The following is a 14,267-nucleotide window of genomic DNA, read 5'->3' on the forward strand; positions in this document are numbered from 1 at the left end:
ATTATCGTGTTTTGCTGCTGGGCTTCTAGATTTGGATTGTTTATGCAAGTGCCAAACTTTTATTACATCCATATAATTTAGGTTTATTAAATTGTCGATTGCAGATATGCAAGAGGTTACGAATTACAGTTTCTTGAGGCTGTTTCTGAAAATTGCCCTTATTTATTCTCAATCGGCTTGGTTTTCCAAGAGAATGTTATCCTCAAATTGTACTTGAAAACTTTGCCCAGGATCCAAAAGAGGAACACCTTTGCTTGAATACTCATCTTTGCTGATAGCTTTGGTACAAAAGTACATGTGCATGGTGACTACAAGTACGAAAATTGCAGACCCTGAAGAATATTCGCACGACGCCAAGAGAAGAACCTTTGACTAGTTACGGATCATCAGAAAAAAAGATAAAAAAAAATGCCTGGCTCTTCCTAGTAGCAAGAATATTTTCTAAAAGCTAAAACAAAAAAAAAACACTTATCACGGCTCAGCCCCTTTGGATCTGCAGAGCATCCCAACACCAACAGAAAACGAAAGTGATTTCAGGCTGTTCCACTTGCAGGCCAGGAGAGATGTTGTTGTAGACAAAATTAGGTAGGCTGGCATTGCCGGTGGATGGGACATCGCTGCTTCCATCCATTCCATCTCTGCCTCCAGCACTTCCAAGATAATAGCATGCATCGGCATGCTTCCAGAAGTCTCACTGATGATGCAGACATCCCTTTGTCTGGTCTACGATTTGTGTGTGATCCATTGCACAGCTCCTTGCAAAGTTACACTTTCGAGTACTGGTCGAAATTCTTCCTGTGAAAAATGCGACTTTTGAAATAAATACCTTTAACTGAACTAAGAAAATAATGTTTTTACATATTGCTTACCCTCGAGCAATTCCTCATTTGATCATCAATGAAATGAATATCATATTCTCATCGTCCATTTCACATTTTTACTGGAAGCATGGACTGAAGCGAAAACTTGTGAAATGATACTCACAAGGTCACAGCTGAAGTCTGCTGGTGATAAAAGTTCACAAAACTTAATGACAACCCCAATAGGTATCATTGATGTTCAAACAGAGGGACATCGTCTTATTCAACTATGAGCATGTCTACGTATCTTACAATAAATATTTGTACATCAAAATAATGTGTCCATCGAGCACTGGAGGCCAACCACGGTAATTATAAAAATAACAGTGTTGGTAGGGGAAAAAAATCTGGTACGTAATTTACATCTACAACCTCAGGCTGAGAAAAACAAATTGCTCCAGAACCTTCCGGAGCATTTGATAGTCTTATTGTTTTTGGGTAATGGGAATTTTATTTCATCAAACCAATAAAATTATCCCAGCCTCTTCATCATAGGATGAATTCAGCCGCTCATTATTATAAAAGAGAAAACCAAAAGGTAGACTTTATCTATCACCTATGTAGCAAACATCGAAGGATACTAGGAAATTTAATAAATAGCACATATTCATTTTAAACACTTAATCCATTGCTAAATCTTAATCCAAATTTAGCGAAGATATACATCGTTGTGATGATGATATCTTTCCCTCATATACTTATTGTTTATGTGCCATATACAATATTCACCGTGCCTCGTCTTTAGGCTGTAAGGTCATCATAAAGCTTCTTAAATTTTGCAACTAGAGCCTCTTCACCTTCCGCCGGGTCCTCCAATTTTTAGGACCTCTCATATAGAGTTAATATGCGCAATTAAATCATCTAGAAATCATTGAAAAGAAAACCCATGATTTTGATGTAACGTTTATTCTCGAATAAACGATGGAAATACTTACACTAGGCGATCGAAAATATCACTCTTTTGTCCATCAGCATTAGCTCGTTCCACCGCCTGCAAATATTATATATTAAGAGAACTTCTGTTCTAGTGTGTGACGAATTCAGAAAAACTACCTTCATCTATAAAATACTACTAGAATTTTTTTTTTAGTAGATGCAAGTCGTATGTATGTAAACATTTTCTTGAATCCAGGTATTGTGTAAACATCAACTTATCAATCATGTCTGGCACGAGCCCAAAGTGTCAAATAAATTAGTATGGAGGGAGTATATTTTTTCTACAATTAACTGAAAATATTACTATTAAAGTTTTTTCAGTAGAATTTGATTGTACAGGATCCACATGAAGTTTACCACATAATTTCTACAGTACTTATCATTTCCAATTTCCAATTTCCAAGTGGTCCATGAGCTGGGCCGGCTTGTCCCATAAAAAGGCCACCTGCCCAGGCTCGCTGGCTCGCGCGGCTTTGCTACTGCAGACCACCGAACTGCACAACAGGCAAGCCCATATGAGCCCGCTACGAAGCCCACGAAGAGGCATTTTTATATTTTTTTAAATTGAAAATTTGCAAAAATCGGCATCTGTTTTCGAAATCACATAGATTCCTGTTACCCGTTGGAAGCCACAGCGACAGGTTTAAAAATTAAAAATAATATATTCTATTAATCTTAAAATTTAAAATATTATTAAAATATTTATGAAAAATTATAAACATTTTTAGTGTGAGAATATTATGATCTAGCTATAAAAAACTTTTAGACAAAATATAATTCGTACAATGAAAAATAAAAGGCACATTTTATTGTTGTACAATAAAATTTGTCTTTTTATTTTTTATGGTTCTAGTTATTATTTGAGTTAAATTTTTTAAAGAGCTAGATTAAAGCATCTTATACACCATATATATTTTTATAATCTTTTATGATGATTTTAATAACATTTTGAATTTTAATAACATTAGAATACTATATTTTATTTATTTTTTATATGTCGCCTTTGGGAAGTGTCGGTGTCCTCTGCAACGGGTGACAATAGTGGTCGTGGAGATGTGCGAGTTTTGTAAAAGAAATTACAATTTTTTTATTTAATAAATATAAAAATAAAAGTTACACGTGGCTGTGGAGTGCGGAAGCCATTTGGCCGACCCGGAGACGAAGCAGAACGATCGTCGCATCCGCCGTCTCCGCCCTTGTCTTCTGCTTCGTTCGCGGCGCCTTCGTCCGTACCGGAGGCAACTCCGCCGCGGTGCGGGCGCGTGGCGGTGGTGGGGGAAACGAGCGCGCGCCGGCCGGACGCGGGGATGCTGGGGCCACGAGAGGCCGAGAGAGGTATGCTGCTTGTTGCCTCCAAGACCCCCCACCCAAATTTGTTGTTGCTATTGTAGGTAGGAACTTGCTGTTGGTGCAGTCGTGGAATCCCTGCAATCGGATGCAGTTTACCTGCAAATGTGCAGCAGAAATTTCTGGTAGTGGCCTACTGCTAGGGCAGGCCTGTTTATGCTGATTACTGACAGAGAGCAGAGTGAACTGTTAAGAATGTTACATGCCTCTTAGTATGCGATTACTAATTAGGTTCAGTCTTTAATTTCACCTACATTAGTTTCTGACGAGCCTTCCAGGTGAGGCTAGCGCAGTGCTACTACCTCGGTACTTGTTTATGCTGATTATTTGGTTAAAGTTATAACTCACAGCCTGGAAATGGTCTTGATAAAGCCCCATACTTAGGAGCAAGAAAACTGGAGATGAAACAGGCCACACCATTTATGTCTAGACAACACTGGTTTACACAGCCAATAACCGGAGCCACCAGGATAGAATTCAGTTCCTCATGAGCGTCAACAAGGTGCTTCTTTTTCCTGACGATTCCTCTTGATTGCCCTTGCGGATACTGCTGCCTGACCTAATATACCCATAAGGTAGCATTGAGTAGCATTATTTCCTGAAAGCATAACAGCGAAGTTTTGCTCAACTCGCACTCAAAGAATAAAAAAAATGAAAAAATCATCTCCTTTACAACCCCGTATTGACAGTTTTGTTGTTGCAAGTACACTAATTGCGGTTAATGATTAAAGAAACTTTAGCACTCTGTAGAGTCTTGGCTTTCATATTTTGTAGATTTTATGGGGTGACTCGTTGCCCTTCTCTCTCAGACGGTTGTATCCTGAGTTTCATGTGTATTCTGCTGCTGTGTCTCCGCTCCATCTCTCCACCTGTTTACAGGCATCGTGAGTGTCATCCAATAGAATGAAGGCCTTCCAGCTAACTTCTTGTTCCAACTCAGGACAACACTCAGTGACAGTATCCCATGATCTCAGACAATAATATATATATATATATATGTGTGTGTGTGTGTGTGTGTGTGTGTGTTAGTGCTTTATCTTTCGCATGCGCTACTTTGCAATTGGAGTAACCAGAAGGCTTGATGATCGGTGTTTGGTTCAAACACAATGGAACTTTTTTTTAAAGTGCATTGCCAAAAAAAAGAGTAACGAGAATACAAAAGGTGCAACAGTGGAATATATCGTTATGTTGTTTCTCAAAATTAGTTTGCTCGACCAATTCCGTGGAAAGTAATTCTGATTCATGGGTGTATTTCCATGTGCCAGCTAATTAGTTACATGGCACCCCTGCTACTCTCTTGGCCAACATTATTCCATTTACCTGTACATGGAGCTCAAGATGTGCCTATATGCATAAGGAGGAAGATAGTCTACTGTCATTTGCAGGACCTCACCACCTCAATAGCACATCTAACTCTTATTACCTTGCCCAGCATCAGCCAAAAATGATTAATAAGTTGAATCAGCTCCAGACGGCTATGTATGAGCCAAGACAAGTACATCAGATCCAGAGTAATATAAGACTATGATGATATAATTTGTCCCATCCATATAATGTATGTATAATGGTATGCATGCATGACCTGGAAGCTGAAGGTAAACCATGTAACCCTGCAACAGCCTCACGTGAGAGAAAAAGAACAAGATCTAGCCAAGGACAACTTGCCGGAAGAAGCTAGCATGGACTCAAAACAGGTTGCATATGCCCCCTTGTAACATGCATGCACTTATCCGGCAAGTCATCCTTGGCTGCATTCCGTTCTCTATCTCGTTTCACGTAGGGCCATTGACAGTCATCAGTCATAACTGTTATTGGCGACTACAAGCACCAAACTAAACTTCTCTAGGGCCTGCACCACTAGAAAGACGATGCTATGTATGCCAAGTCATTGGCTGCTACTTGCTGCATAGGAGGTTCAGTCATCTATATGACTATGTGTTTGTTCTTGTATGAATTGTTGATCCTTCTAGCTTGCTATATATAGACTTCCAAAAGTTTTACTATTGAGATCTGGTTTGCCTCTTTTGCCATGAAACTTAATTTGTCAAAGGCTCAACGGAGATGCCTGATTCTTTTGGGTTGAGGTGTTAGGTTTGATATGGATAGATATTCAGGCCACTTGCACGTGGATCAGTGCAGTGTTACTGATATCATGCATTGCGTTGCAGGTTAATTTCTCTTAAAATTTCATTCGGATTGGACTTTGCCTTAATTCTTAAGTTGTTTCTTGTAATCATATGCGCAGGTACAGAAAAATTAAGGCAATTTCAAAACTAATGGAGTCATTTCTGATTTCCTAAAGTTAATAATAGTTTTAGAATTATAAGGAAGGCTGGAGGTTTCACAATAATGTAAAAAATTAATTTTTAAATAGTTTATAAACAATAGGAAGTCAACAAAATCAAAGTGATAGTATTTTATAATTTATTTTTTCTGAATAACTTTTACAAAGTTGATACAATCGGAACATCTACCTCCCATTGCATTTTCAGGAAACCGAAAGAATAGGCAGCATTCCCATTAAGATTCGATGCACCCCTCCTTTCAACGTGTGTCGAGTCCTGATTGATCAATAGTTTTCGATAATGATCCCTAATTTTCTGCCATGAATTCATGATTCACGAGTTGAGTATTTCTGTCGCCAAGTGACTGGCTGAGAGGCTGTAAGCGTTCAAATCCTTTTTCCTTTTCAACTTTGGATTAATCTCTCTCTCTCTCTCTCTCTCTCTTTGAGAGAACATCCCTTCATCCCTGGGCTCATCATTCATGATGTTGTGGGGGAAATCATTCCGTATAGCCTTTCCACTTGCTCCTTAAAACGTGGTGTTCATCATTGATTTTATTATGATTTGGCCAAACTGCATATGTATGAGTGTGAGTGTATGACTTTAGAGAATACAGTATGCAAGTTGTCTGTGACCTACTTGAGACAAGAGAAGGCATAACGTTGACTTGCTGCATTACGGTTGGCAAATAATGGAAGGTATGTTACTTGCAGGATGGCCCATTAGATTTTAGTGGACCACAGAACAAGAACCAATTCTGCGGCCTAAATGCACAAGTGGCAATTTGACATGCCTGAGCAATGCAATGCATTCTCTTCTACAAGGGAAACGGAGAATAATATCATCACACCCTTTTGGTGGGGGAAAAGATGCTGTAGCTAGTGGCCCTTGGTTTCTTCAGAGGCAAATTCACTTTCCTTTTGTATGATTCCTTGAAACGAACCGGCGGGAGAACTGCTATTGTATTAATAAGAAGAAAAGCTCGACGGGCAGGATTGCTTGGTTAATTAAGGAAAAACCGAGTCAAAACCACAACATGACGGACAACAGCCTAGCTAGACTAGGCCCAGAGCACCGTAACATCGACCCAAAACCCCTAACCAACTACCTAGCTAAACTAGGGCTGCGAAGGTCCACAAAGCCGCAGAGCAGGTGAAAGTTGGAACAAAGCCAATAGTCATCGAAGAATGCGGGGAAGGCAACTCCAAAACGACGCCTCCAAGGAGGGCGCAACGCCAAAGACGTCGTCATCGTCCATCCGAAAGTGGAATTGATTTTTCACAAGGAGAGCCTCCTAGAGCAGGCATGAGAGCACCACAGTGCCGCCTCTAGGGAGGTAGCGACGCCCTCGGGCGCCGCCGGCACCAGTAAAGACAAGGGCTTTCGCCTGATGCTCCTGCACCCACCTAGGCCGAACGGGGGGTGGGGGTCGATGAGCCATAGCCACGCGCCTAACCAGCGCCACCCACTTGCCAATTGCTACACTGAAGCATTAAGCGCAGAAACCGGCTAGACAATGAGGAGGAACACCATGGCACACAACTTGAGAGAGAAGAGTAGAAGCAACGGCAGATGAATCACAAGCTACACCGTGGTGAAACCACGGCGAGCACACACCGCCAGAGCCTCCGACCACAGGAAGACAAAGACGAGCGGGAGCCACCCGGCTAAGCAGCGATGGAGGGCGAAGGCGCAGAGAAAACAAAAGACCACCCACAATTTAGAGATCTCAGGATATGTTTTGAATTATGGGGCAAAGGTTCTCTATTTAGAAATGTTCCCTTTTTTATGAAACGTCGTAACGTGTATGAAATCCTTCCCTTGGAGCTAGGGGCTCCTTTCAGCTTTCCAGATGCCTCGAACTTTTATAAATTGTAAGTAGTAATGACAATGCCTGAAGGTTTGGAATCACAGTAGAACTGCATTATTCATGTATTTTACTGTCATGTTGTAGTCCCTGCTCAAAGTAATGAAAGCATGCCTGAATCCACTAGAGCTAGTGCTGCAAACCCGATCAAATATTCCTGTGAATACCCTCGCAAAAAAAAAATATCCCGTGACTTTTAATAATTTCTGAACAATATGTTTTTTTGAACACAGGAAACGCCATTTCCCGTGTTGGTGGGCCTCGGAGTTTGAAGTCGCAACCGAAATGGAGACGGAGCCGTGGAGGTGGCGGTGGCGGTCGACCAGTAATTTCTGAACAATATATCACTTTTCTTTTGGTTGTAAACATAATTGGATCCGAAGCATCATTCCCTACTTCACATATTTATTCAGGATATTTCATTTACTTATATACTCTGCTTTTGCAGCTTTGTACATAGACGACTTCATTTTCTACTGGAAATTTTACTCGAGGTTTGCCGCATTCCCTGTTTGTCATGGCAACTGCAGTAGATGATATCTTTCCCACTGGTGCAACACGGCATAGCTACATCAAAGGAGTGATGCATGTCGAAGCCTTCTGTAGAAACATGGTTCAAGGAAATTTGTAAAAGAAGCTATGGTCCCAATGCATCAGATACTTGAGGTGATGAAATGGTGTTCTTTTTTTTGTGTCAATCAAGCTTTGAATCTGATTAATGCCTGAATCTCAAGGCCACATGTCTGCCGCGCAGCTCGTCACCTCGCTGGACTTCCGGTTATCTAGACTCTCTAGGCTTGCAGTGCTTTGAACCGGCGAGTTCTGAACTTGTCGAGCTGGGGCTTGACCTCTGAAGCATGAATCACTCCCTAGCAAGTCCAACCCTGTGACTGTGAGCATACCCAACGCTTGGCACATCTTCCTTGAGTTCAGAAATGGTGCCAGACCGAGGTCACCTAGGCCGCAGGACATTGCGCTTCTAGCTGCCATATCCTCTGCCATTTTTACCTGCATTGTAATGGGTTGGTTAGACAGTTGCAAGACTGGTGATCATTCAGTGGTGTGAGAAGCGAATTGGTTACCTTGACTCTTAAGGCTTCTACATCCGATTTGAGGATTCTGTTGTCTGTGACCGCGGTAGTGAACTGCTGGTTGGCCTCTGCAAGTTGCCTGAACACAGTTGCATTTTCACCTTTAAGTTGTTCGACCTGATTATGAGGGAAGATATTAGTGGTCATAATCTCACCATAAACTCGCATGATCGCATGTTTAATTCGAAGTCCTTGCTGGGCTAAGTCACGGGAGCATGTACAATGGGCTGCTTAGAGGATGTGTTTATCAAAAAAAAAAAACGTTTGTTCTCTCAATTACACTGACACAAGTGCTTAGACGCAGAGTAAGTACTTACTTAAGTATCACTGCTTAAATTAGTATTAATAAAATAGTTAATAATGTTTAAGCACATATATGTTTTGTTTGTATTGGAAATTATAATTTTTATATAAATGCTTAACACTCTTTAAGCTCTTGCCTTACGGTACCTGTGACTCGAGTTCAGCTAATTGTGACTGCTTTCTACTCCTGGAACGGCGAGCGGACTCCCTGTTGGACACCATCCTGAAATTTACACAGGCAATGCATCCCCAGAGAAGAAAAATGTAAGCTCTCTTGTTCAAATTTCGTTGGAAACTTGCATTATATGACCGCAATCTTGGCCTCGTCATACCTTCTTATTCGCTTTGTTTCCATGGTTTTGGTGCCTCGTTCACATGGACCTCTCTCTACATCAATCAACGATTCGCTGTCGGAGTCTGACTCACTCTCATGACCGTGATTTGGTGAGGTGGTTCCCCTGGGGCTAGCTGCTACCAAGACAACACAGCAGGTGAGCAATACTTCCCCTGAGCCTAATTTGGATATGATCAAACTCTAAATCAATTTGATAAGCTATCAGCAAGTTCAACCAGGGCCTGTTTGGAAGGTAGGAATTCTTCTAAGAATTCAAGGAAATGAAAACACCCATCCGTTTAAAATCCACACAAATTTATGTGTTAGGGCATTAACAATGCTGGTGCTTATGACTAGGTATTTAAGGAAAGAGAGTGTTAAGCAGCTACATAAAAAATGTAATTTTCAAAGCAAACAAAGACTATACGTGCTTAAATATGGTTAATTATCTTATTAGCATTAATGTAAATAACGGTGATTAAGTAAGCATCATGTCCTCAACTGTGCTACCGCAACTGAAAAAATTTCATAAGCATCTCATTGTACATGCTCTTAAGTGTTTATGGGTGCAGGTGACATGTACAATTGGTAATTGCTCACAGTTGAATAATTCACATAGCTAAAAATCCGATGTCATTATAGACTGAAGGGCTGTATGTCGCGTACCAGAGATGGACGCCGTTTGCCACTCGACCGCGGTCGACGCGTCTGGGCGCGGCGTACGGATGCTCCTGGGCCACCACTGGTTGTCGTCACTGCTTGCATCCATGGTGTTCTGCTCGAGCACAAGAGGAAATTTTGGTTGTTAGAGCCATGTATCACTACAGCAAATTCTAGCCTGCGATGCTCTCGTTGCCAAGCGAATGAGCGATGCTGTTAGTACATTGCTCGTGGTTGGCAGTGCTCACCGGGTCGCCGAAACCGATGTCGGGCTGTACGCCGGCGGGCGAGAACACGCCGCTGCTGGCGCGCCCTCCTCCGGGCTCGTCGAAACCTCCGGCGTCGCCACCGCCTTCCCGGATGAACGCCTCCAACTCCAGCTCCGACGCGCACTTCTTCATCGTCTCCGGCCGGTGCGCCGTGCCAGCGGGCAGCGTTGGTGGTGAGTGGGTGCTCTGTCCTTGTCGTGCTGCCTCCGGCGGGGGTGGCGTCGTCTGTCGCGTTGCCGGCGGGCCGACGGCTTTTGAAGGGGCGAGGAAACAAATCTGGTACGTGGGAAGGTTGGTTGCGGCGGCGATAACCCATCCCCCGGCAATGGATGCTGACGCGAGCTGACTCGGATCCGCGTCGGCCGAGGCACGAGCACGACGCGGTCGCCTCTCCGGCCGACAGCCGGGCCCCGCGTCCGGTGGGACGTGGCTGTCACGTGGTGGAGCGCGGCACCTGCGGCGTCATCGCAGCCATCACCCGCGAGCAATGAAAGCGAGGCGGATCCGAGTCAGCACGGGGCCCAGGATCCTCCCCCGGAAATTTTCTATAGTAACCGTTATCCAAATCAATTTGTGTAACAATCGAAACTCTACTTTATGGGTTGTAATTTTTTTTAACAAAAATGATAGTATAGAGCATATTATCATTTGCCATCTAATGAAATTTGAGCTCAAACAATAACTTATCTAGAGGAAAAAAAGAGAACATTTAGTGATTCAATACAGGGAGATTATTCATAGAAGAAATTTATTTATTTTTTGTTTCTTCTTATATAAGTTGGTTTTTAAGCTTAAAATTTATAGATGGTAGATGATAGTAGGCTCTACATTAGCGTTTTTTATTAGATTTTTTATGATTTATAATATAATAGTTTTTAATTAGTTACATCCGTAACAGTTGCACAGTAGAGTTTATTGGCCGCGTCCACGCAACCACACGATTTGCGATCGGGTGAGTGTGTGGTGAGGTGACGCGTGCGGTTGACCCAAGTCACGGGAGCCGTACAATGAGTTGCTTAGAGGATGTGTTTACGGAAAAAAAACGCTTGTTCTCTCAATTGCACACACACAAGTGTTTAGACGGAGAGTAAGTACTTACTTAAATATCATTGCTTATATTAGTGTTAATAAAATAGTTAATCATGTTTAAGCACGTATAGATAGATATTACTGTTGGTTATTAGCAGTGGCAGACCCAGCTAAAATTTTTAGCTGGGGCAAACTCGAGCGAAAAACTAAACCAAAAGTAAAAATACACTACACACCGCATTCGTATATTGCATCACATAAATTAGAGTGTAAACGGTAAATGAACGACGTAGAAGAAGATTTCAGATGATACCTCTAATATGAAGAAATAAATAACAGTTCTTGCACCAGCACCATATAATTCAAAATACACCAAAAGATAATGGATCAAAGCAACCTGTCAATTTAATAAAGATCATTTAGTTAGTGATAATGAAGTGATCATATGCCTTAAAAATTGGTGAAAATTATGAGAATATACATACTACTAGTAAAACACTAAGCACGTCTAGATCCTTTAGGTTTCCTCGGCAAGTCCATTTTCCAGTCTTTCATGACTTGAAACCTCTTCTTAATTTTATCACAATCATGTCCTTTAAAAATCTCTTTCTTAATGTAGCACACCAGCAAGTAATTGAGCCAATCATCAAATATTTTATTGCGCAAATCTGTCTTGATTAAGTGCATAACCGAGAATACTCTTTTAACTGATGTCGTTGCCACTGATAGGATCAATGCTAACTCAATGAGGTGATAGACCAATGAGAAAGCAATATGCTTTTCAGTTTCAACCATCTTCACGGCCAAACTTCCAAGATCATGACAAGCAGTGAAATCATCAATTCTTCTCACATGTATAATGAAGGTCTCAAATTGATCTTTTATAAGAGAACGATCAACAATTGTGAAATCTTCGTCATAGATCTCCGTTAGTCGAGCAATCTTACCAACATCAAACTTAAAGAAGAAATTTCTTGAATCAAGATAAGAAAAACAAACAAGCAACTCTGATGATACCTCATTGAAGCGATGATCCATCTCTGTAATAATAGCATCAAGTGCAGTAAAAAAATTGAAATTGAAATACAGTCCGGCCCACTGCCCATCAAAGTTGCTGTACTCTTCAGGTCCTTGTTTCTTTCCTCTTCAGCAGCATCAACAGATAACAGAGCAGCACGCCAACACCTTTCTTCTTCACCTCCGGTCTGCTGGACGCACGCAGCCCACGCCGGTAGCTGGGGTGGCCGCCCCACCTCGCCTATAGGGAGGGTCCGCCCCTGGTTATTAGTGGCTCAAGGTTAGACAGACGCAGCTGAGACAACATACGATCAGCTGTCATGGGTTGATGGGTGAGACCTATTTTTTGAGAGTGTACAATAAGTACGCACGTTACACACACTTATATCACATGCGTGTCCATACACACGCTATGAAATAGATTAAGAGGCACGGGACCTTCAATATGTTAGAATGTACAGTAACACCGAACGCGTATATGTTTATACTTAGTCTAAATTAGGTTAATATAGATGCTACCAGAAAAATACCTTATGATCGAACTAGGACGGGTAGGCTAGATACTTCCAACGCTACCACCTAGCCATCGGGTCGTTCGCGGCTGAGGCCTATTGGTCGCAGAGTTGGTTTCCATGACTTCCCTCTCATCATGATCCCCTCGTGTGGTGCCGGTTTCACAGCAAGATTGATCCGTCACGGACTCAGCGTTGGTGTCTCGGGCGTACGGTTCGGTTCCATGTCAGAGTCGAAGCACCTTAAATTCTAATTCTACTCCGACTCCATTACCACGATGTGTATTCATGATCACTTCCCCAGCCGATAAATCAACCCATATGTTTGCTACTCGCCAATTGACAATCGTTCCAATCAATCTGAGGAGACGGCACTTTGATCGCGAGGCTAGCGTTCCGGCGACCACGCGAAACCGAGGTTCTGCGAGGTGACAGCGACGATGGCTTCGGCCGGCGAGTCCGGAGACGGCGCCGACGGGAAGGGCGTGACGACGATCACGATCATCAGCTCGGACAATGAGGCGTTCGAGGTGCTGGAGGCGGCGGCGAGCATGTCGCTTACCATCCGCCACTTGATCGAGGACGGCTGCGCCGACGGCGGCATCCCGCTCCCCAACGTCACCGCTGGCATCCTCGCCAAGGTCCTCGAGTACTGCAGCAAGCACGTCGCCGCCGTCGCCGCGAGCTCCGAGGCCGGAAGCTCCTCCAACGCCGCCGATGCTGCCGCAGCACCAGAGAAGGAGGAGGATCTGGCAAGCTTCGACAAGGCGTTCATCGACGTGGAGCAGGACACGCTGTACGACCTCCTGATGGCCGCCAACTACCTCGAGGTCAAGGGCTTGCTGGACCTCGCCTGCCAGAAGGTCGCCGACATGATCAAGGGCAAGACGCCGGACGCGATCAGGCAGACGTTCAAAATCAAGAACGACTTCTCGCCCGAGCAGGAGGAGAAGATCCGCGAGGAGAATCAATGGGCCTTCGAGTAGTAGAGGCCGCTGGGTGCCGAGGAAGAACTCGCGTGCCCTTTGGCATGCTGCATATATAGTTTAGCTCTGGGATTTTAATTTCGTTTTATATTTTTTTTTCATTCACCTGTGAAAAGATAGAAATTTGTGAAATTTGGTTATTTTTTATTCTCTCCTATATGGATCCTACATGTTAGTGAAAGAAAAATTTCAGAATTGAATATTTCATTCTCCTTTAAAATTCGCAAAATTTTTCTGAATTTTAATCCCTACATGTTAGCCATTTCCTCCTTTTGACATACTTAATCCCCTCCTTATATAGTCGGGTTGGGTATTATGTTATCTACCAACCCTAATAAGCCGGGTCTCAAAATTTTAAGGGATCCTTTGAAAAGTAGGAATTAAAAAACATTTGAACAGGAAAAATGTAGGAATTGAATGTCTGTAATGTGCAATTCTATAGATTTTGGTGTTTGGACGGTTCACAAGAATCAAACGCATGAATTTTAGAGAAAATATGAGAGTAGAAAGAGAGAGTGTTGCATTGGAGTTCGCAAATGAAAAATAACATGAGGTTAGAGCTCATGCTTATTTTCCTATGGAACTGGTTGCATAGAAGACATTCCATAGGAATTTGGCATCCTCAATCCTTTGTTCCCAACATGCTCCGTAGAAAATTTTCCTTAGGACTGGAATCCTTCAAAAATCCTTTGAATATCCTATGATCCAAAGAGAGCCTAACTAGTTAACACATGGAAAATGCGGAACAAATCACGTTTGGGATGAATAAGT

The 14,267-nt window shown here is 42.5% G+C and overlaps 3 protein-coding genes across 4 annotated transcripts; 2 read left to right on the forward strand and 1 right to left on the reverse strand.

Moving 5' to 3' along the window:
* Positions 1 to 2,206: 2,206 nt before the first annotated feature.
* Positions 2,207 to 7,856, forward strand: LOC133927771 (uncharacterized). Its single transcript, XM_062374169.1, has 4 exons — positions 2,207 to 2,301; positions 2,910 to 3,131; positions 7,529 to 7,620; positions 7,744 to 7,856. The coding sequence occupies exons 1-4, from the start codon at positions 2,207 to 2,209 to the stop codon at positions 7,830 to 7,832; spliced, it is 498 nt and encodes a 165-aa protein (XP_062230153.1). The 3' UTR covers positions 7,833 to 7,856.
* LOC133927174 (bZIP transcription factor RISBZ5-like) lies at positions 7,667 to 10,279 on the reverse strand. 2 transcript variants are annotated; one of them, XM_062373498.1, is made up of 6 exons: positions 9,932 to 10,279; positions 9,690 to 9,798; positions 9,022 to 9,157; positions 8,837 to 8,912; positions 8,378 to 8,503; positions 7,667 to 8,303 (listed from the first exon to the last, which is right to left on the reverse strand). In XM_062373498.1, exons 1-6 carry the CDS (start codon positions 10,082 to 10,084, stop codon positions 8,025 to 8,027), a joined length of 879 nt encoding a protein of 292 aa, XP_062229482.1. In that variant the 5' UTR covers positions 10,085 to 10,279; the 3' UTR covers positions 7,667 to 8,024. The 2 variants fall into 2 exon arrangements, with proteins under 2 accessions (XP_062229482.1, XP_062229481.1); XM_062373497.1 differs by having other exon boundaries at positions 9,022 to 9,160.
* A 2,284-nt stretch (positions 10,280 to 12,563) lies between these two features.
* On the forward strand, positions 12,564 to 13,496 carry LOC133925983 (SKP1-like protein 1). The gene has a single exon (XM_062371718.1). It carries the CDS (start codon positions 12,951 to 12,953, stop codon positions 13,494 to 13,496), a length of 546 nt encoding a protein of 181 aa, XP_062227702.1. The 5' UTR covers positions 12,564 to 12,950.
* The last annotated feature ends 771 nt before the right edge of the window (positions 13,497 to 14,267 follow it).

Source organism: Phragmites australis, chromosome 8 (genome assembly GCF_958298935.1).
Source record: "Phragmites australis chromosome 8, lpPhrAust1.1, whole genome shotgun sequence".
NCBI classification, from domain to species: Eukaryota; Viridiplantae; Streptophyta; class Magnoliopsida; order Poales; family Poaceae; genus Phragmites; species Phragmites australis.